The sequence below is a fragment of the Thamnophis elegans genome, chromosome 10 (genome assembly GCF_009769535.1).
Source record: "Thamnophis elegans isolate rThaEle1 chromosome 10, rThaEle1.pri, whole genome shotgun sequence".
NCBI classification, from domain to species: domain Eukaryota; kingdom Metazoa; phylum Chordata; class Lepidosauria; order Squamata; family Colubridae; genus Thamnophis; species Thamnophis elegans.
In genome coordinates, this window is record NC_045550.1 from 64132729 (window position 1) to 64152839 (window position 20111).

The 20111-nt window shown below is 45.8% G+C and overlaps 1 protein-coding gene across 1 annotated transcript in view; it reads left to right on the top strand.

Annotated features, from left to right (window-relative positions):
* LOC116514313 (ephrin type-B receptor 3) overlaps positions 1–3553 on the top strand; it is a 147287-nt gene extending 143734 nt beyond the window's left edge. Inside the window, exon 16 of the mRNA XM_032225848.1 lies at positions 2172–3553. Coding sequence (XP_032081739.1) covers positions 2172–2280 — 109 coding nt within the window. The 3' untranslated portion in view covers positions 2281–3553. The remainder of the gene's footprint in view (positions 1–2171) is intronic.
* Positions 3554–20111: the final 16558 nt, after the last annotated feature.

Consider the following 20111-nt stretch of genomic DNA (forward strand, 5'->3'; position numbering starts at 1 on the left):
CATAGGGTTAGAATAGAATAGAATAACAGAGTTGGAAGGGACCTTGGAGATCATCTAGTCCAACCCCCTGCCTAGGTAGGAAACCCTACACCACTTGAGACAAATGGTTATCCAACATCTTCTTAAAGACTTACAGTGTTGGGGCATTCACAACTTCTGGAGGCAACTTCTGTTCCACTGATTAATTGTTCTCACTGTCAGGAAATTTCTCCTCAATTCTAAGTTGCTTCTCTCCTTGATTAGTTTCCACCCATTGCTTCTTGTTCTACACTCACATGCCTTGGAGACTCCCTCTTCTTGGTGGCAACCCCTGAGATATTGGAACACAGCTATCATGTCTCCCCTAGTCCTTCTTTTCATTAAACTAGACATACCTAGTTCCTGAAACTGTTCTTCACATTTTTATTGTCATTAGGAAAAATTGAAAGACACGGTGCTTCGTATACTCCCCTTTTCTCCCACAGCAAAGGTAGAAATGGAATCAGTTCCACAAAATGGCTGCTTGTTGCATCCATGCAGTGGAGATCAGTTTTGCTGTGCAATTGTCAGGGTTTGTGTTTGTGTGTTTGTGTGTGTGTGTGTGTGTGTGTGTGTGTGTGTGTGTGTGTGTGAGAGAGAGAGAGAGAGAGAGAGAGAGAGAGAGAGAGAGAGAAAGAGAGAGAGAGAATATCAGCCATTTATGGCATGAAAAGTTGGTTCATCCCTCGTAATCTCAGGAAGCCCTCAAAGGTGATATTCACTTACTTTCCCTACCAGTTCGCAAATGTGAGTGCTTGTGTGCACCCCATCTGCATATGTGCTTGGCCTTCCGCGCATGTGCTTTTAGGCATGAAAAGGTACCTAAATAGGATGGCATAGAGACCAGGGACCCGTGATTTCCACTACCGGTTCTGGTGAACCGGTCCAAACCGGCTGAATACCTACCACCTCTGGAAGCCCTTTGGTGGAATATTTCTAAAGGTCAGAATCCTTTGCAATCTTTCAATAGTTTTTGCCAGATCAGTGAAAGAGTATTCTCCGTATACAGGTGGTCCCCAACTTATAATCATTTGTTTAAAGTAACAACGGCACTGGAAAAAAAATGACTTGCGACCGTTTTTCACACTTTTAACGGCAGTTGCGGCATCTCCCTGGTCACGCAATCGAGATTCAGATGCTCGGCAACGTCTGACTCCTATTTATGACGCTTGCGGTGTCCTGGGGTGATGTGATCCCCTTTTGCGACCTTCTGACTCTCAAAGTCACTGGGGAGGCCAGAGTCACTTAACAGCCGTGTTACTAACTTAACAACTGTGCTGACTCACTTAACAACGGTGGTAAGAATGGTCGTAAAATGGGGCAAAACTCATTTAATCACTGTCTCACTTAGCAACATAAATTTTGGGTTCAATTGTCCCATTGCATACAGTCAGTCCTCAACTTTCAACCATCACTTAGCGACCGTTTGAAGTTACAACAAACCCCCTCAAAAGCTACTCACAATTCAGTTCGAAAGTTTCCGTGGCCATACAAACAACCCAGGACCACATTTTGGGTACCCATCAACCAACCTACCTTTCTCTGCCATGAGGTCTAGTCACATGACCCCCATTTTTACCAGAAACTGCTGCTTGCTTCCAATTTCCCTCAGAACCCAGTCCATAGCAAAGAAATGGTGCTCTTACCTGCCACGTTAATGTAACAACCATCCCACAAAAACCCTAGCAAAATTAAGTTAGTCACATGATGATCCACTTCACAACCATCACAAGTTACAACCATAATTGCCAGGCTCGATTACCGTCCCAAGATGAGGACTACCTGTACTGCTTTCAGATAGGAGACAAAGGCTGAAGATCACGTAATGCCTGTGCTAGTTTAATTGGCTCAACGTAAAGAGTTGAGCATTTCCTCAAATAGATTCAAGTTTGATTAGGTTTTTGGTTGCTTGGAAGAGCAGATTCAACTCCTTCAGTTCTATCTCTGGTTGAGTATAATTATAGAAATCCAGCAAAGGACTTGAAAGTATGATGGGGAGGTAAGCTTGGAACACCAAACATCTCAAGAACTTCCTTCTAGTGAAGAAACCAAATGTCTTCTTGGTATCTCCGGGGGCCAAAGAGTTCCACCACTGGAAATATTTTGTCTTCTACCCTACTAACTCATTTTCCCCCTTATTGTCTTTTTTTTAGGGACCTGCTCAGGATAGGGGTGACGCTGGCAGGACATCAAAAGAAGATCTTGAGCAGCATACAGGACATGAGGTTACAAATGAACCAGACTCTGCCAGTCCAGGTTTGACCACGGAGGACTCTGCCTTTGGAACGGATCCCACTCCCCTGAGGGTCACTTCTCTAGGATTCTAGTTTGCGGTGCTGCCCAGCTTCCTGATTTTGAGGAAGGGGGGTTCTTCTCCATCCTCCTCCCCCCCTTCCCGTTATCGGGGTGGGGAGCTTCTTGGTTTGCCAACAGACCTATGGCGGAACGGACTAGGTTGACCCTAGCTAGATTAAAAGACACTCCCATATCAGCAAGAAGTCGCCTTCCTCGTTTCTGCTGCGGCGTTCTCGAAGTGGCGCGCCAACAATTCAGCGTCTTCATATTGAAGACAGGTTACTGGAGAAGGAACCATAAGAGGCCTCTCTCTGCACATCGTCCCTTTCGTTCACACAAAACCGCCATCCCTATATCTGCCTCCAGCGGCGCCACGGAGGACTTTCAGCTTCCGTGGGCTTCCGAGGTTCAGAGATCTCACGCGGCCTTCCTTGGCATCATCACCAACCAGAAATGTGGCCTTGTCCCCTCCGTCCTGGCCAAGAGGGAACCGTTGCCCTGAGCCCAACGAGTGAAGTCGTGTCGCCCCACACTAGGACCATGGAGCTGGCTGGACATTTTTCCTCTCCGTGGCCTTGACAATTGTACGCCATCCGGAGCCATTCGGAGCCAGATGCAAGACGTATTTTCTGCCGGGGAGAATAAAAGAGCCGTCTGCTTCTTTGGCTTCAGCCACACCGGGACTGTGACGTCGGTGGTGGCTTTAGGACAGGACGTTGAGCGACTTTGCTCTCTCCCTCCGGCGTTCCGGGCCTTCCCCATCCCAGGGCCTGCCAGCACGAGTTTGCACAAAGATCACCCAGATGGACAGCCAGTTGAGGCAGCTTGCCGGCCCAGCGGGATTGAAAGGAGGAGAGGCTGCGTGGGGGGAGAAGGGGGGGGCGGGAGAGGGAAAGTGCATCCCAGGCCTTCCTCCCCGTCTCGTTTTATGCCTCCCCCCCCCCACTCTCCTTTTCTTGACACACGCTGTGATTGCTGCCAAAAAAAAAAAGACTGGAACACTTCCTTTTTTTTTTTCCTTTTTTTTTCTTTTCGGTTTTTGGTGGGTTTTTTTGTTTGTTTGTTTGTTTTGATTTTTTGTTGTTTTGCATTTGCTTTCCTTTTCCAAAAGCCACTGCAGGCCTGAGCCGTAGGGTAACGAGGCTGCCTTGTGAAGCTGGCAAGCTTGCATGTGTAAGAGTGCGTGTATGGGCCATATGGACTGTGCGCCATGGCAAAATAAAGGCAATAATAATTTTAATGAAGTTTTCTTTGGAATCCGTTGTCTTTCGCTGTCTCTCTGATCTGCAGGACCTTGTCAAATCCTGCCCTTCCCTTTTGCCTTTATTTTTCTCTTTCTTATCTTTCAGAAGAGAAGAGGGTAATTTTTCCTTTCCATCTCCAAGTTATAAATAACCAGCCACTAGGAAGATGCTTTAGATATTCTCTGTGTCTGTCTGTTTTAATCTTGTCCACTTGTCGCACTAACGTTGAATTTGCTCAAGTCATAAAGGGGCCATAGTTTCCCATGCCGGCGCAAGAATTCTAGGAGTTAAAGTCCACACATCATAGAGGGGCCATAGTTCCCCATGCTAGCTCAGGAATTCTGGGAGTTGAAGTCCACACATAGAGGGGCCATAGTTCTCCATGCTAGCTCAGGAATTCTGGGAGCTGAAGTCCACATGTCATAAAGGGGCCATAGTTCCCCATGCCGGCTCAGGAATTCTGGGAGTTGAAGTCCACACATCATAGAGGGCCCATAGTTCCCCATGCTAGCTCAGGAATTCTGGGAGTTGAAGTCCACACGTCATAGAGGAGCCGTAGTTCCCCATGCCGGCTCAGGAATTCTGGGAGTTGAAGTCCACTCGTCATAAAGGGGCCATAGTTCCCCATGCTAGCTCAGGAATTCTGGGAGTTGAAGTCCACACGTCATAGAGGAGCCATAGTTCCCCATGCCGGCTCAGGAATTCTGGGAGTTGAAGTTCACTCATCATAAAGGGGCCATAATTCCCCATGCTGGCTCAGGAATTCTGGGAGTTGAAGTCCACACATCATAGAGGGGCCATAGTTCCCCATGCTAGCTCAGGAATTCTGGGAGTTGAAGTCCACACATAGAGGGGCCATAGATCCCCATGCTAGCTCAGGAATTCTGGGAGTTGAAGTCCACACGTCATAGAGGAGCCATAGTTCCCCATGCCGGCTCAGGAATTCTGGGAGTTGAAGTTCACTCATCATAAAGGGGCCATAGTTCCCCATGCTGGCTCAGGAATTCTGGGAGTTGAAGTCCACACATCATAGAGGGGCCATAGTTCCCCATGCTAGCTCAGGAATTCTGGGAGTTGAAGTCCACTCGTCATAAAGGGGCCATAGTTCCCCATGCTAGCTCAGGAATTCTGGGAGTTGAAGTCCACATGTCATAGAGGAGCCATAGTTCCCCATGCCGGCTCAGGAATTCTGGGAGTTGAAGTCCACAAGTCATAAAAGGGCCATAGTTCCCCATGCCGGCTCAGGAATTCTGGGAGTTGAAGTCCACAAGTCATAAAAGGGCCATAGTTCCCCATGCCAGCTCAGGAATTCTGGGAGTTGAAGTCCACAAGTCATAATGGGACCATAATCCCCCATGCCGGCTCAGGAATTCTGGGAGTTGAAGTCCACAAGTCATAAAAGGGCCATCATTTCCCACCCCTGCTCAATGGCCCTACGCTGGGTGTTGGTGTCCAGGGTTGTGGAAAAACCTTAAATAGGGGCCATTTAGACTTTGAAATGCTCCATTTTGTGTCTAGGCTGCTCATTTGGAGTTTTTCGAACAAAAGTGGATGTTTCCAAGTCTAAACTATTTCAATCTCGATGTTTTACATATCCCTTGCATGACAGATTTAGATGGAGGGATGGGTGGGTGGGTGAGCTCATTTCCTCTGTATTGCAACAAGCAAAATTAGAGGGTGGGATTTGTGCTGAAGGACAGGAGAAACTCAAGCTAGAAAATCTTGATTTGAGATTCTTTTGACCCGGATTATGAAAGCGTGAGACCACTTCGTTGAATCCCAAAATTGTTTTAGACTCGTGCCACTTTCCTACAGATGAGATCAAGGTGTAGAGGGAAAAATACATGACAGGCATTCAATCTAGCTGGATTCTCTTCCTTTCACATTCCCAGTTTGACGAACTCATCCTCTCCTTCCCCTTGGGGGTTTCTGCATTCAGAAAAAGTGGGAAGCTTTCCTTTTTTGTGAATTTCCATGCATTCCTAAGAGAGAACTCCTGCTCCCCATTTTCTATTCTTTGCGTAAGGACAATCTTCTCCCTTCCCCCCAATTTTTCCCCATTTTTCAACTTCCTTGAAATTGGGGGAGCCATTCCTTGAAACTGGCCCAGTCCCCATGAGGAAAAAAAACAGTAGCTGTCAACTCTCAAAGCATCCCTGGCCTGCTCTCAAGTTGTCATAGGAAAGTGGGGAAGGGGATATTGATGAAACAGCACACCAGCTAAAGACATATGCATATTCCAGATTTATCTCTCTCAAGGCTGCATCCCAGGGTTACTTACAGCCCGGAGGGGAGTGATCTCTACAACCTATGAAATTGCCCCATTGGCAAATATGATTGATGACACATCCTGGGGAGGGAAGGGAAAACAGGGTTATGATTGGGGCCATAAATTGCAATGGGTCAGAGCTGGCTTCACTTGGGTAGGTGCCAACATGAAGCTCCTAATAGATTGGATTTCTTTTGAAGCTTGGCTCAAGGCTCATGATTTAATTAGGGCATCCATCTGTCCTTTCCTCTGTTTTTTGTCTTGACTTTGCCTGGTTTCTTCTAACTAAGCTTAATATGGAGGAAGAGTAGCAGGCTAGCACAGCATTTGGTGCATGCTCTCATGGGACAAAGCAGATCTGTCATTGCTATCATCCATCATCATGCGTTTTCATTCACCTGACGCTCTGCAGATGGTTTTTCGTCCTGCCTTTTTTAAAAAAAGGCTGGCTTCCTATAACCCAGAGTTAGGGAACTATGGCCCTTTTAGGACTTGGGGACTTCAACTCCCAGAATTCCTGGAATTCTGGGGATTGAAGTCCGCAAGTCATAAGAAGGTCATAGTTCCACAGCTCTGCCCCTAACCAGAGATGATCCTGCACAGCTAATTTGGGTACGTGATATGGCAGAGTGATATATCGGACCAGGAGTTTACTAGATTTGACCAGATGGCAAAAAGAGCATCATGCTGAAATTCCTAATTCATTCGTCATATGATACAGCCGTGGTGGCGCAGTGGTTCGAATGCAGTACTGCAGGTTACTTCTGCTGACTCCTGGCTGCCTGCTATTTGGCAGTTTGAATCTCACCAGGCACAAGGTTGACTCAGCCTTCCATCCTTCCGAGATCAGTAAAAAGGACCCAGATTGTTGGGGGTAAATATGCTGACTCTGTAAATCGCTTAGGGAAGGCTGTAAAGCACTGTGAAGCGGTATATAAGCCTAAGCGCTATTGCCATTGCTATAGGTAGTCCTCGACTTACAACGGGTCGCTTAGCAAACATTTGAAAATCCACCCCAAAAAGGTACTTGCCAGCCAGTTCTGAAGGGTGAACACAGTTGGAGGCTTCCCTTGTTTAACCACTGGCGTGGTGACACAATGTTCAGAATGCAGGCTAACTCTGCCGACTGCCAGCAGTTCGATCCTGATTGACTCAAGGTTGACTCAGCCTTCCATCATTCCGAGATGAGTAAAATGAGGACCCAGTTTGTTGGGGGGCAATAGGTCGACTCTGTGAACCGCTTAAGGAGTAATGTGACCCATTTGTGGCATTCGGAAGCTTTGGAAGTTTACAGCCATTTGTAGCATCCTCTGGCCATATGACTACAAATTACGGTGTTAAAATTTGCCATTTTTAGCCAAGACGCCCCATAGCGAACATTAGAAGCACTGCAGAGGTTGCTTAACCAATGGTGTGGTGGCGCATTAGTTAGAATGCAGCATTGCAGGTTAACTCTGCTGATTGCCAGGAGTTCGATCCTGACTGGTTCAAGGTTGACTCAGCCTTCCATCCTTCCAAGGTTGGTAAAAGGAGGACCCAAATTGTAGAGGGCAAATATGCTGACTTTGTAAACCGCTTAGAGAGGGCTGTAAAGCACTGTGAAGCGGTGGATAAGTGCTATAGCATTATTAATGACTGCTGCAAAAATGATCTTAAAAGCGGATTGGACATGTGATTGACCCCGTTTACAACTGTCATAATTTACGACTATAATGAGCAGGCTCCATTATGTTTGTAAGTGGAGGATTATCTATACCTGTATAAAAGGATGGACATCCATTGCAGCAATGTTAATGTTCTTTGGCATCCTACTTTTCCTTGATCTTTCTCCTTGGACCATTCACCTTGAAGATCTTGGCTATGTTCTCCATCCCGAGCAGCTCTGTTATCAGTTAGCCATCTGGAGAGGCCATCTAAAGGCAGATGGGCCGGGTTGATATGTCTGACTTCATAGATAGAAGAGCCACTTAGTGTTTGCCAACGAGATAACTAGGAGTTAAATCTTTCACATTAAATCTATAAAAGGATTTCATGGAATATTGGCCAGAGGAGAAGTAGGTCAAATCTGTGTCAAAAGAAATCTTCCTCAAAAGTCTGGTGCCATGACCTGTACATCAAAATTGCCACAATATCTTGAATTGTTGTCTAGATTTCCAAAGATTTCATTAAAAAAAAGAAAGAAATCAACATGAATATCCCAAGGGTGCTTTTCCAAAAGGCAACTAGACTTTTCTGTGTGTTTATGTGTCTGTTTGTGTGTGTGTGTGTGTGTGTGTGTGTGTTTCTTTGAAAAAAGGAGGGGGAAAACAGGGTCACGGTTGGGCTGTAAATCACATGGGGCAGAGCTAATTCCGCTCGGGTATGTGCTGACATGTTGCTCCTAATAAATAACTGGATGTCTTTTGAAACTTGGCTCGCGGCTCATGAATTAATTAGGGCCTCCCTTCTCATCCAAGAAGCTTCTTCAGCTCAGAACTGAAAAAGCATCTTGAATGGGAAGCGAAACGTTTTCAAAGAAAAAAACCATAATAAAGCCCAGTTGCCTGTCGAGAAAAGCACCATTGGGATAACCAACCATAAGGCGGATGATTGAGAATCTCCACAGACAAATCTGTCTGAAAAATGTAAGGAACTCAAATACTTCTCTGTAGGTTAGAAGCAGGAAGGAGTGAACACTACTGTGAAGTCTTCCTTTCTGTCTTCTCCAGCAATTGAGGTCCAGGGTTCAGTGGTGGGATGCAACCAGTTTAACAACTGGTTCGGTGAGCGCGTGCATGCACAATTTTCACACACGTGCGTGCAGCGTTCAAATACCACCCATTTTAAACTTAAAAACTTCTCTTCTATGTCAGCGCTGGTGAGTAAAACAGCTGACGCATGGCAATTGGCTGTGCTGTGCGAATCAGCTGAGCTTAAAAATACACCGAAATATAGGACAGGAAAGAGCAGTGGGGGGGCAACTGCTCACCAGAAGTAGCGGTTCGCCCGAACCGGCTGAATCCCACCCCTGATTCTGTTGCTTGATGATTGGAGACAAAATACAGCTATTTGGATTAGTACTGAATCCTCCAGAGGTTGATCTAATCTTTTTTTTCAAGATGCCCAGATTGGCATCTGTCAGCACCCGTATTTAACTAGGTAGCTGTGTGAAGAATGGCCTTCTTCCTGTCTTGAATCTGTCACTATTCAACTATATCGATCTTTAGGGAAGGCTGTTCAAATTAAACTGAATTCTTCTGGCTTCCACTACATAAAACTGTTATCAAAAATATCTCTTTTTCCCTCCCTCCATCGTAGTGCTATAGGTAGGTGACCCAGAGGCAAATGTTCTGCTCTTAAGGCAGGAGAAAACTGTGGGACACACATGGACACACATACAAATTCACCGTTTCCATCTTGTCACCTCTTTGATAAACAATGTGAAGCGGAGATTTGGGCATTTTAATTGATTCGGGCCAGAACTGCCCATCAAGTTTCTGGAATGCTGAAGGAGCTGATCCTTGAAATAAATTTGTGGCTATTCCCCCAACAGGCAATTTCTCTTTCAGACTTGGCCAAGCTCCAGCTAAAGTCAGAATTCAGGGGTTGCAGAGTGCCATTTCTCTGCTAATACCGCCAAGCTGCTAAACCTGAAAATACGCATAGTGCAGAATGGCGGAAAGTAAATTGGAAGGGCCAGTTAGAATAATAGAGTCCAATAATTCGGAGAATGGCTTATTAGAATCCCATTTTTTTTAGCCGTAAGAACTTCCTGCTGCCCTACAAGCCATCAGGAATACACTTCCCCGTCCTTCTGTTTTCTGTTTAATCCCACTTCGGCAATTCTGAGGACTGGCTACTCAACTGCAAAATGAAAACTTTGGAGCATCAGACCTTATTTGCAGACTTCAAAAACGAAAAACCAAAAAAAAAAAAAAAGACGAGTTTGTGTATACTCTGTGTGGCATCCAGATGCAGTCCTGTTTTTAATTTTCCACTAATTAGCCAATTAAGGCTGCTCATAATCTTGTCTCTTTGCTGGAGTCTCGAGGAGGATTCCTTCCATTTCGTCTTTCTCCAGGCCTCTCATCCAGCTTTGAAACATTATCTCTCCGTGTCCTGATTTCTTCCCGACCTTCATTCGGGGGCCCAGACTGTCTGAGAAAAGGCCAGTGCCTCGTCTTGCAGATGGTATGTCCCTGGGGAGGGGGACCGAAGAGGGGTTGGGGAGCAGCTGGCTTCCTCGCAGCCAAGCCCAGGTAGGGAATCTATAGGAGGAGAATCCTTTCCTTCCGATCAAGGATGAAAGATGCCTCTGGGCGACTGGCTACACATTCCTGCATTGCCTCCTGCATGGAGACAAATCCAAACCGTTTCCGTGAGCTTGTTTGTTCTTGTCCTTCTTCTCTTTCATAAAGGAGGCCCTTGGAAACGGGCGGCTCTTCCCAAACACATGTGGCCAGCCAGCGCTTAAACGGCTCTTCCAGAACTGCCCCTTTGATCACAGGTTCTCCGCGTCCAGCTGCTTCCTTTGTCATAAGCCCAGGGATAGGGCTGAAACAGTGGCCAGAAACCACCCAATGGCTTAATGATGGGGTTGGAGGCCTGAGAAGATTCTGGGGAGGAATAATGCTGGTGTCAGGTCTTGGAGCTCGAGACACGTGAGCTGGCAACAGCCAAGACCATGCTGGCTTGGAGGCGGGTTATAAAAACTGACCCATAGGGAAGGTCCTGGATAGTAGGTGCAGGGATGGATTCTACTGGTTCGGATCAGTTCCGGCGAACTGGTAGCTCTGATGATCAGCTGGGAATGAACCGGTTCACTCCGACAATCAGATGGGCCCACTCACCCACCAGCGCTATTTCCCTACCTTTATCTTCTCAGTTTGAATTTAAATGCTTTAAAAAGTGTGGGGGGGGGAAGCTTCTGATGATCGGGTGGCACACAGCTGAGCACTAGATGCAGCTTCAGAGGATACCTTGAAAGAGCACAGCAATTCAGGACTTGAAGGGACCTGGAACTCATCTAGTCCAATCCCCTGCTCCAGCGGGACAGTGTTAAAGTGAGTGTCTGTCTTATATATATCAGTGGTGGGTTGCGGGTGGTACGCCCCAGTATGGGGTGTACCAGTACCTGCCAGGGTACCATCCCGGTACGGTGCTCTGGAGGGCCCGCCCTCCCACCCTCCTTACCTGTATTTGAGCTCTTCAGCGCTTCCAGAGCCGAGGTGGCACAGTGGTTAAATGCAGCACTGCAGGCTACTTCAGCTGACTGCAGTTCTGCAGTTCGGCTGTTCAAATCTCACCGGCTCAGGGTTGACTCAGCCTTCCATCCTTCCAAGGTGGGTAAAATGAGGATCCGGATTGTTGTTGGGGGCAATATGCTGACTCTGTAAACCGCTTAGAGAGGGCTGAAAGCCCTATGAAGTGGTATATATAAGTCTAACTGCTATTGCTGTTCCACGTATATACACGGCGTTTATGGCTCCTGCGTGACGTTCCCCCAAGCAGCTGGTGCGTCGCGGAGGCATTACAGGAGGTAAGGACACATGTGCATGCTGTGTGCGTTCATGTGGTGGACACCGGCCCCCATTGCACCATACCAGTTACACCAGGATCCGGAACCCACCATTGATTATATATATCACTGAACGAATATATATATATATATATATATATATATATATATATATATATATATATATATATATATATATATATATATATATATATATATATATATATATATATATATATATATATATATATTTAAAGTCACAACCCCCGATATGCCCAAATATGGGAGGAAGATCACTACTTCCATTCTCTGTCCTTCGGCTCATCACAAGAGACCATCCAGACAGAAACCCAATATTTTTTACTGTTGCCTTTTTGTTACATTTGTTATATTTGTGCTGATAAATAAAGAAAGGGAGACTAGTATAGATCTATTTCAAACTATTTAGCTCTCATCAGCTAGCCATACCCTTACTGGGAATCGAGCCTGTGCTGTATTGCCTCTTAGGCAGATGTGTTAACCACTGAGCTACAGAGCTCGACTCCTTATCAGCCAAGCCATATACATACATACATACATACATACATACATACATACATACATACATACATACTATACATACATACATACATGGATGGATGGATGGATGGATGGATGGATGGATGGATGGATGGATGGATGGGCTGCCTGGCTGGCTGGGGAATTCTGGGAGTTGAAGTCCACAAGTCTTAAAGTTGCCAAGGTTGGGAAATACTGGGATGGATGGATAGACAGATGGATAGACAGACTGACTTGCTGACTAGCTGGCTGGGGAATTTTGGGATTTGAAGTCCACAAATCTTAACGTTTCCAAGATTGGGAAATACTGGGATGGATGGAGGGATGGAGAGATGGACGGATGGACGGACTTGCTGGCTGGCTGGCTGGCTGGGGAATTCTGGGAGTTGAAGTCCACAAGTCTTAAAGTTTCCAAGGTTGGGTCCCCCTTGCTCTAAATGGAGAGCCCCTTTTTCCTCTTTCCCCCTCTAGACTTGGCCTGCCATCTGCTCTCCTCCCTCTGCCGCCTTCCAAAGCTCTCTAATTCTCCTTCCTAACTAAGCCGGCTGCCTCTGACTTCCGTCCATTGATCTCCTCTTTGCTTTCATCTCTCAGCCGTTCTCCCCCCCTGCCCTCCCTCCTCTCCTTTCGGGGGTCTTCCCCAAGATTCAGCTGCTGCTCCCAGTCTTGGCAAGTGGGCCAACCGGAGCCGGTTGCATTAGGATCCCAAGGGGCTCTAGCTAAAGCCCCCTTCCTTTCAAGGGGCATCAAAGGCTTCGGAGCTGCCAGGGGCTTTCCAAAATCTTGGCCATGTTTGGAAGAGACAGGAGCAAAGCACGGCAGCCATTTCACTGGGCAACTCTTTCAAGGATGGGGGGGGAAAGTCTCCCCTGAATCCAGAGATCAATTGATTTTATTTATTTAGAATATAGCTGCCAACTCACAAAATTGGGCAAGTAACGTTTCTTTTTGCAAAAAGGCTCAGAGGCGTGGCCAGCCTGGGTCATTGCCAGTTCTCCGACCCAGGCTAAATTACCACTACCGAACCGGAAGAAACCCATCTCTTATTATAGAGGTACAGATGTCAGACTCAGTAATTCCTCTGTAGAACTGAATCAGCAGGTCTTGGGGCAGTTTGAGCTTCCTGAGTTGGCGCAGAAAGAACATTCTTCGTTGTGCTTTTTTGATGATGATGCTTTTGATGTTACGTGTCCATTTTAGGTCTTGGGACCAAGAAACCTGAAGGCAAGGACATCCTGTACTGGTGGCAGTGTAGCCTCCATATTGGTGTCCCCAAAAAATATCAACATGGCAACCACAACCGTTGCCATTGAACTTTGGAACCGGTAGACAGCCTTCTTGTTTGCACCTCTTGAATATCTTGGACTTCACAACCAAAACAAGAGGGACAGACAGTGTCCAATCCTGTCTTGTCTCCTGCCGTCGGAATATTTTGCCGGAGGGAACCCTGGTTTAGTTTTCTGCCCCTTGCATGGACAGCCTCACAGCCAAAGTATCTGTGAGGCTTCCCAGATGCTCTTTTTTTTGTAATTTACTCCGCAGCGAAAGTGTGATCTCCGAAGCCCTTGCACACTTCCTTGCTTGCATGGAGTCACTGAACTGGCCTGGGTGTGCTTGTGTTAAAAGCACAGCAACCACCGAAGGCAAGGATCAGCTGCCTTTGTAGGCCCCCTTTTTTAAAGAAACGTGTTTCCAATTAAACTATTTCGGAAATTTATGAAGCTCTGGGGTCTGTGTGGGTTTAATGAAGGTTGGGGTATGGCGAGAAGGAATAGCAGTAATGTGAGCAGTGGTTCAGTCCCTTGGGGGGCCTTCATTGTATCCGTGTCTTATCAAAACTGCCTGGTCATCCTGCTTTAAGCCACCAATTGTCAAACCTGCCAGATTTAAGATGGGTGGACTTCAACTCCCAGAATTCCCCAGGCAGGGGAATTCTGGGAGTTGAAGTCCACCCATCTTAAAGCTGAAAAACAGTAAGCCACACCCAATGATTGCTCCGTCAATTTCACATACAACTTCCCACAACCATGTGGCATCAATGATTTTTACACAACACACGGCACTGAAAGACGTTTTGGAAGACAGGGGTGCTTCTGTGTTGTTTATTTTCAATTGATTGATCGTCAGGGGTTTCCTCTGGATGAGTACAAATGACAGCAAAATCAAAATGGAGGCCGTGGCAGTCGGCCCGTTTCAATTGTTTTCTTCAGGAGCATCTTTGATTTGATCATCATAATAATCACCCTCCTATGGACCTGATCCCGATTCTGAAAGGAAACCAAATGTGTTCGGTGCCCAGAATGGCCAGATGTTGTCAGTAGCTAGAGGACAAAGGGTAGAGACACAAGAAAGTGTTTGCATACTTGGGCCTACATGGCTAAAGTGGTATTTCTCAAAGTAACTTCCTGTGGACTTCAACTCCCAGAATTCTGAAGTCCACACATGCTGGTTGGGGAATTCTGGGAGCTGAAGTCCACTCATTCTATTCAGGGAATTCTGGGAGCTGAAGTCCATACATGCTGGCTGAGGAATTCTGGGAGCTGAAATCCACTCATTCTAGTCGAAAAATTCTGGGAGCTGGTCCATACATGCTTGCTGAGGAATTCTGGGAGCTGAAGTCCCGTCATTCTAATGGAGGAATTCTGGGAGCTGAAGTTCATAAATGCTGGCTGAGGAATTCTGGGAGCTGAAATCCACTCATTCTAGTCGAGGAATTCTGGGAGCTGAAGTCCATACATGCTTGCTGAGGAATTCTGGGAGTTGAAGTCCAGTCATTCTAGTGGAGGAATTCTGGGAGCTGAAGTCAACTCATGTTGGCTGAGGAATTCTGGGAGCTGAAGTTCATAAATGCTTGCTGAGGAATTCTGGGAATTTGAAGTCCACGCATGCTGACTGTGCAATTGTGTAATTGCTTCCTTCATTTTAGCATTTCCCTGACTGTCCAGACCAGCTCTCCAGCCATTAATAACATGTTTTCCCGCTGCTTCCATCTCTTCCCTTCTCTACCAAACCACTCCATCATGAAGGAGAGCTGCAAAATGCACGGAGAGCTAATTTAGGAGTCCAGTGGGTGCCTGTGGAATTTGTGGAAGGTATGCTGTGGGTTGTTCTGATGCATTCCTCTTATGGGAGGGGAGGCATCCACAAAATGGTGGGTTGGGCCAGTGAAAAAAATTCCCGCTGACCAGAGATGCAAGAAGTGAGGCTACTTTCTATCATGGTCTCCCGGCTGTTCCAAGATGTTCAGAAGCTGCCATTGTTTTCGTTTGTCCTTTAGCTTCCTCAGTTATTCATTTTTTGAGGTAGGTCAGATCTGAGACAGGCACCGCAAGAAATATTCGGTTTATGGATATTGGCTAATACTTGAAAGCTTGACCTTTCTTTCTTTCTTTCTTTCTTTCTTTCTTTCTTTCTTTCTTTCTTTCTTTCTTTCTTCTTCTTTCCTTTCTTTCTTTCTTTCTTTCTTTCTTTTTTCTTTTCTTTCTTCTTTTCTTTCTTTTTCTTTCTTCTTTCCTTTCCTTCTTTCTTGTTTTCTTTCCTTCTTTCTTGTTTTTCTTTTCTTTCTTTTCTTTCTTTTCTTTTCTTTCTTAATATGTTTTTAAAAAGCTACGTGGCCATCTATCTGCTACACAATAATCCTAGGAGTGTCACCATAAGATTAAATAAAAACAGATCAAATAGAAACCAACCAGTCCTACCACAACATTATATAAAGTTGTGTCATCACATCATATAGAGTTGAGTTGTGAGCTGTCCATAGTTGTTGTTGAGATGGGCAGCTATAGAAGTCAAATTGAATCATATCAAAATAATAAACAAACCAACAAATGCATGCATGCATGCATGCATATACATACATACATACATAAATTCCTGTATTTACTGGTTGACGGGGCTCACTTCTATGCTAGTCCAAAGCTCAGGTGAAAATCCAATCCTTCTCTCAAGAGGAGAATCAAGATAGAGCAACAGAGTTTCTTTCTCACTCTATCCTGTTTTCTGGAGCTCATCTTATAATTTCATCAATGGCTGTTGCATGTTTTCTTCAAGGCCATCCAGGATCTCCTCAATGGGAGACAAAGGGACACTTTGCAAGAAAGCCCTAGAACACTGTTTCCCCCCACCCTCTTTCCTGTTTTTCTACAAATTGCATCTACAGGGGTTTTTCAAAATCTGCAAGATGGCTGATGCCATGTCATAATGGGAGCAATACTCTTCTTCATTTGTGAAACAGACAAGACACAGGGTTTAATCACAACATTGTGCCAGCCATCTTTTTTGACATACACACACACACACACACACACACACACACACAGGTAATCACCCAGCTGGCTTTCATGCCTAAGGCGGGACTGGAACCCACAGCCTCCTTATTCCTAGGTCAGCACCTTAGCCACTAGACCAGTGATGGCTAACCTTTATCTAAAGGTGTGCCAAAGCTGTATGTGTGCATGCTATCGCATGTGCATGTGTGACCACCCACCTGCGCATGTGCAAGCAATGCCCCCCCTGTGCGTGGGTGGGGGATTTTCGCCCTCCCCAGGCTCCGGAAGTGTGAAAACGGCCTCCCCCGGCCTTCTAGAAGGCCGAAAATCAGCTCGCTGAGGGCTTGCTATGCCAGCAAATATGACTTCGGGTGCCACCTGTGGCACGCTAGGTTCGTCATCACAGCGCTACACCAAACTGGCCCGAAATTAAGCATGGAACCTCCACATTCCAGAGCAGTCTACCTTCAAATGGGAGGGGCAAAAAAATGGATTCTCTCTGGCTTTCAACAAAAATTTATGTCAGAGTCCCGAGGATCTGAGATCTAACTAAGAAAAGGAATTCATAAGATCTTCAAAAGGGGGCCCAGATCAGCTATATACATCTCCTCTCCTGTCAAGGAAATAAAGATGGGAGGGGAAGGGAAGGGAATGATGGTTCTTTGGCAAAAAAATAAAAAATAAATAAATTCTGGGCAGTACTAGATTTATTCTAACCCTAATACACACACACATACACACACACACCCCAGTTTAAATTATTGTGGAAGCCCAGTGACTAAGAATGCTGCTAGCCTGAAATAATATGGGGGGTCTTGATTTACTTGGATAACCCAACTGGAAGGTCCCTGCCTGGCTGGGGGATGGGACGATTCTGCAGCAAACAGCCCTGATCTCACTCCCTTCCCACTTTTTTTTCAACCCCCCCCCCCTTTCCACCGCCATCTCCTGCAAACTGGCCCATCCATCCCCATTGATGTTTTCCTTCCTAATCCCCTGTTTAGGATTTAAGCAGGGGAAATAAAGGACCGAATTGTTTGCATTTCTGGAAAGGGCTGCTGAGCTGGGGAGAGTTTGTTGGGGGTGGGTGGGGGCAAAGATTCTCCAAATAAATGCTAAATAAATGCCAACCGTGGGGCCTCCTTAAGCCCCCTTCCCACTGCCCCGATGAGAAAGGAAGATTGGGGGGGGGGGGAGAATGCGGTTTGTGGCTGATCAAAAGGAGGACATTTGGCGCTTAAGTGGCCCCAGTGCTCACTGTTTCAAGGGGAGGAAGGCTGATGGCGTTTAGGATAGAATAGAATAACAGAGTTGGAAGGGACCTTGGAGGTCTTCTAGTCCAACCCCCTGCTTAGGCAGGAAACCCTACGCCACTTCAGACAAATGGTTGTCCAACTTCCCCTTAAAAACCTCCAGTGATGAAGTTGTTCACTGATTCATTGTTCTCACTGTCAGGAAATTTCTCCTCAGTTCTAAATTGCTTCTCTCCTTGATTAGTTTCCACCCATTGCTTCTTGTCCTGCCCTCAGGTGCCTTGGAGAATAGCTTGACTCCCTCTTCTTTGTGGCAGCCCCTGAGATATTGGAAGACTGCTATCATGTCTCCCCTGATCCTTCTTTTCATTAAACTAGACATACCCAGTTCCTGCAACCGTTCCTCATATGTTTTAGCTCCCTAATCATCTTTGTTGCTCTTCTCTGCACTCTTCAACAGAGTTTCAACAGTCATTTTATGGGAAGATGGGCAGCAAACAAATTTAATAAATAAATAAAATAAGGGCTTGGAACCAAGGTCTGGAGCCAGAACAGTTAAGCTAAAACCTATGAAAAAATCGTTGCAGGAAAGACTAAAAGGGACATGATGGCAATCTTCCAGTATTTGAGGGGCTGCCACAAAGAGGAAGGGGTCAATTTATTTTCCAAAGCACCCCGAAGGCAAGACAAGAAACAATGGATGGAAACTAATCAAGGAGAGAAGCCACCTGAAATTAAGGAGAAACTTCCCAACAGTGAGGACGATTAACCAGTGGGACAGAAGTTGACTCCAGAAGTTGTGGGTGCTCCATCACTGGGGATTTTGAAGAGGAGAGTGGACAACCATTGTGTCTGAAATGGTATAGAGAATCCTGCTTGAGCACCAGGTTGGACTAGAAGACCTCCAAGGTCCCTTCCAGCTCTATTCTGATTGCTTGATTGATTGTCTAGAGGAAAAGAAGGAACTAGGGTAACATGATAGTGGGAGTTCCATCTCTCAGGGTGTTGCCACAAAGAAGAGGGAGTCAACTAATTTCCAAACCACAGAAAGCAGGGAGAAGGATGGGCAATGGATGGGAGCTAATCAAGGAGAGAACCAAGCTAAAAGGAAAAGGAAATTTCCTAACAATGAGAACAATGGAATCAATGGAATAGCTTGCCTTCAGAAGGTGCAGATAGTCCAATGTCCAGGTGATTGGACAACCATTGGCTGAAATGGGTAAAGGTCTCCTGGTTGAGTAGAGGGTCAGACTAGAAGACCTCCAAAGGCCTTGTCCAACCCTGTCATTCTATGTGTCGATTGACTTGTAAAGAAACCAATGTGAACTTTTGAGTTAAAGCATTCTTTAGAGGGAGAGATTGGGAGATTGAGAGAGGGGGGAGGGAAAGGGAGAGAGAGGAGAGAGAGAGGGCCGAGAGGGAGAGAAGGAAGAGAGAGAGAGAGGAAGAGATGAGAGGCAGAGAGAGAGAGAAGTAGAGGCAGAGAGGAAGAGAGAGAGAGGGGTAGCGCGGGAAAGCGGAAGACGAGAGAGGAAGAGAGAGAGAGGGAGAGAGGAAGAGAGGGAGGGAAGGAGGAGGGAGGGAGGGAGGGAGGGAGAGGATGGGAGAGAGAGAGCGAGAGGAGAGAGAGAGAGAGAGAGAGGAGGCGGAAGATGAGGACGAGCGAGAGAGAGAGAGCTGGCAGTGAATTCATTTCCAGGTTTTAGTCTGCAGCTTTTCAAAACCCAAAGCCTCCCACATTGTTAGAGTTTTCTCCCCCTCCTTTCTTTAAAGCATGGCAGTTCTTTATTCTTTTATTTTTGATTATTGCATAAGCTTAGCCAGATATCGTACAAGGATAAAGGTACAAAAGAATAAAGAGAAGGGGGAAAAAGCAAGATAAAAAATGAAGCGTGTTAAACACTTGGCAAGGGAAACTTGATAAACACATGTTCTCTCCTTCCCACCTCTTCCATTTTCCCCAACCGCCGCTAACTGCTATTTAAATATTGCGCTAAGCGTGAAAATCAGACATAGAAGATTATTGTGATAGCTGCTTAATCCTTCTATCTGTTATTTTTTAATTAATCTCTAACTCTTTTAGAAAAATCGTGTTCAAATGACTCAGTTGCGGGCTGTATAATGTGCCATATATAAAGGGGTCAATTTTGATCTTTCTTGTTTCTCATTCTTTCCTTACTTCCTCCCTCCCTCCCTTCTTTCTTTTCTTTCTTCTTTTCTTACTCCTCCCTCCCTCCTTCCATCCCTCCCACCCTCTTCCATCCCTCTTTTCTCTTTCTCTTCCTTTCTTCCTTTCTGTCTTTCCTCCCATCCTCCTTTCCTTCCTCCCTTGCTCCTCCCTCCTTTTTCCTTCTTTCTATCTATCTTTCTATCTTTCTCTTTCTTCTTCTTTTTTCTTTCTTTCTTTCCTTCCTTCCTCCCTCCCTTTCTTCTTTCTCTTTTTCTTTCTCTCTCTCTCTTTCTTTTTTCTTTCTTTCTTTCTTCCTTCCTTCCTTCCGAGTCTAGCAATTTCTGTCACACTTGGAATACGGCATTCAGTTTTGGTCACCGCAATACAAAAATGACATGGAGACTCTAGAAAGAGCGGAGAGAAGAGCAACAAAGATGATTAGGGGACTGGAGGCTAAACACTATGAAGAACGGTTTGCAGGAATTGGGTTATGTCTAGTTTAATAAAGAAGACCAGGGAGACATGATAGTAGTTTTCCA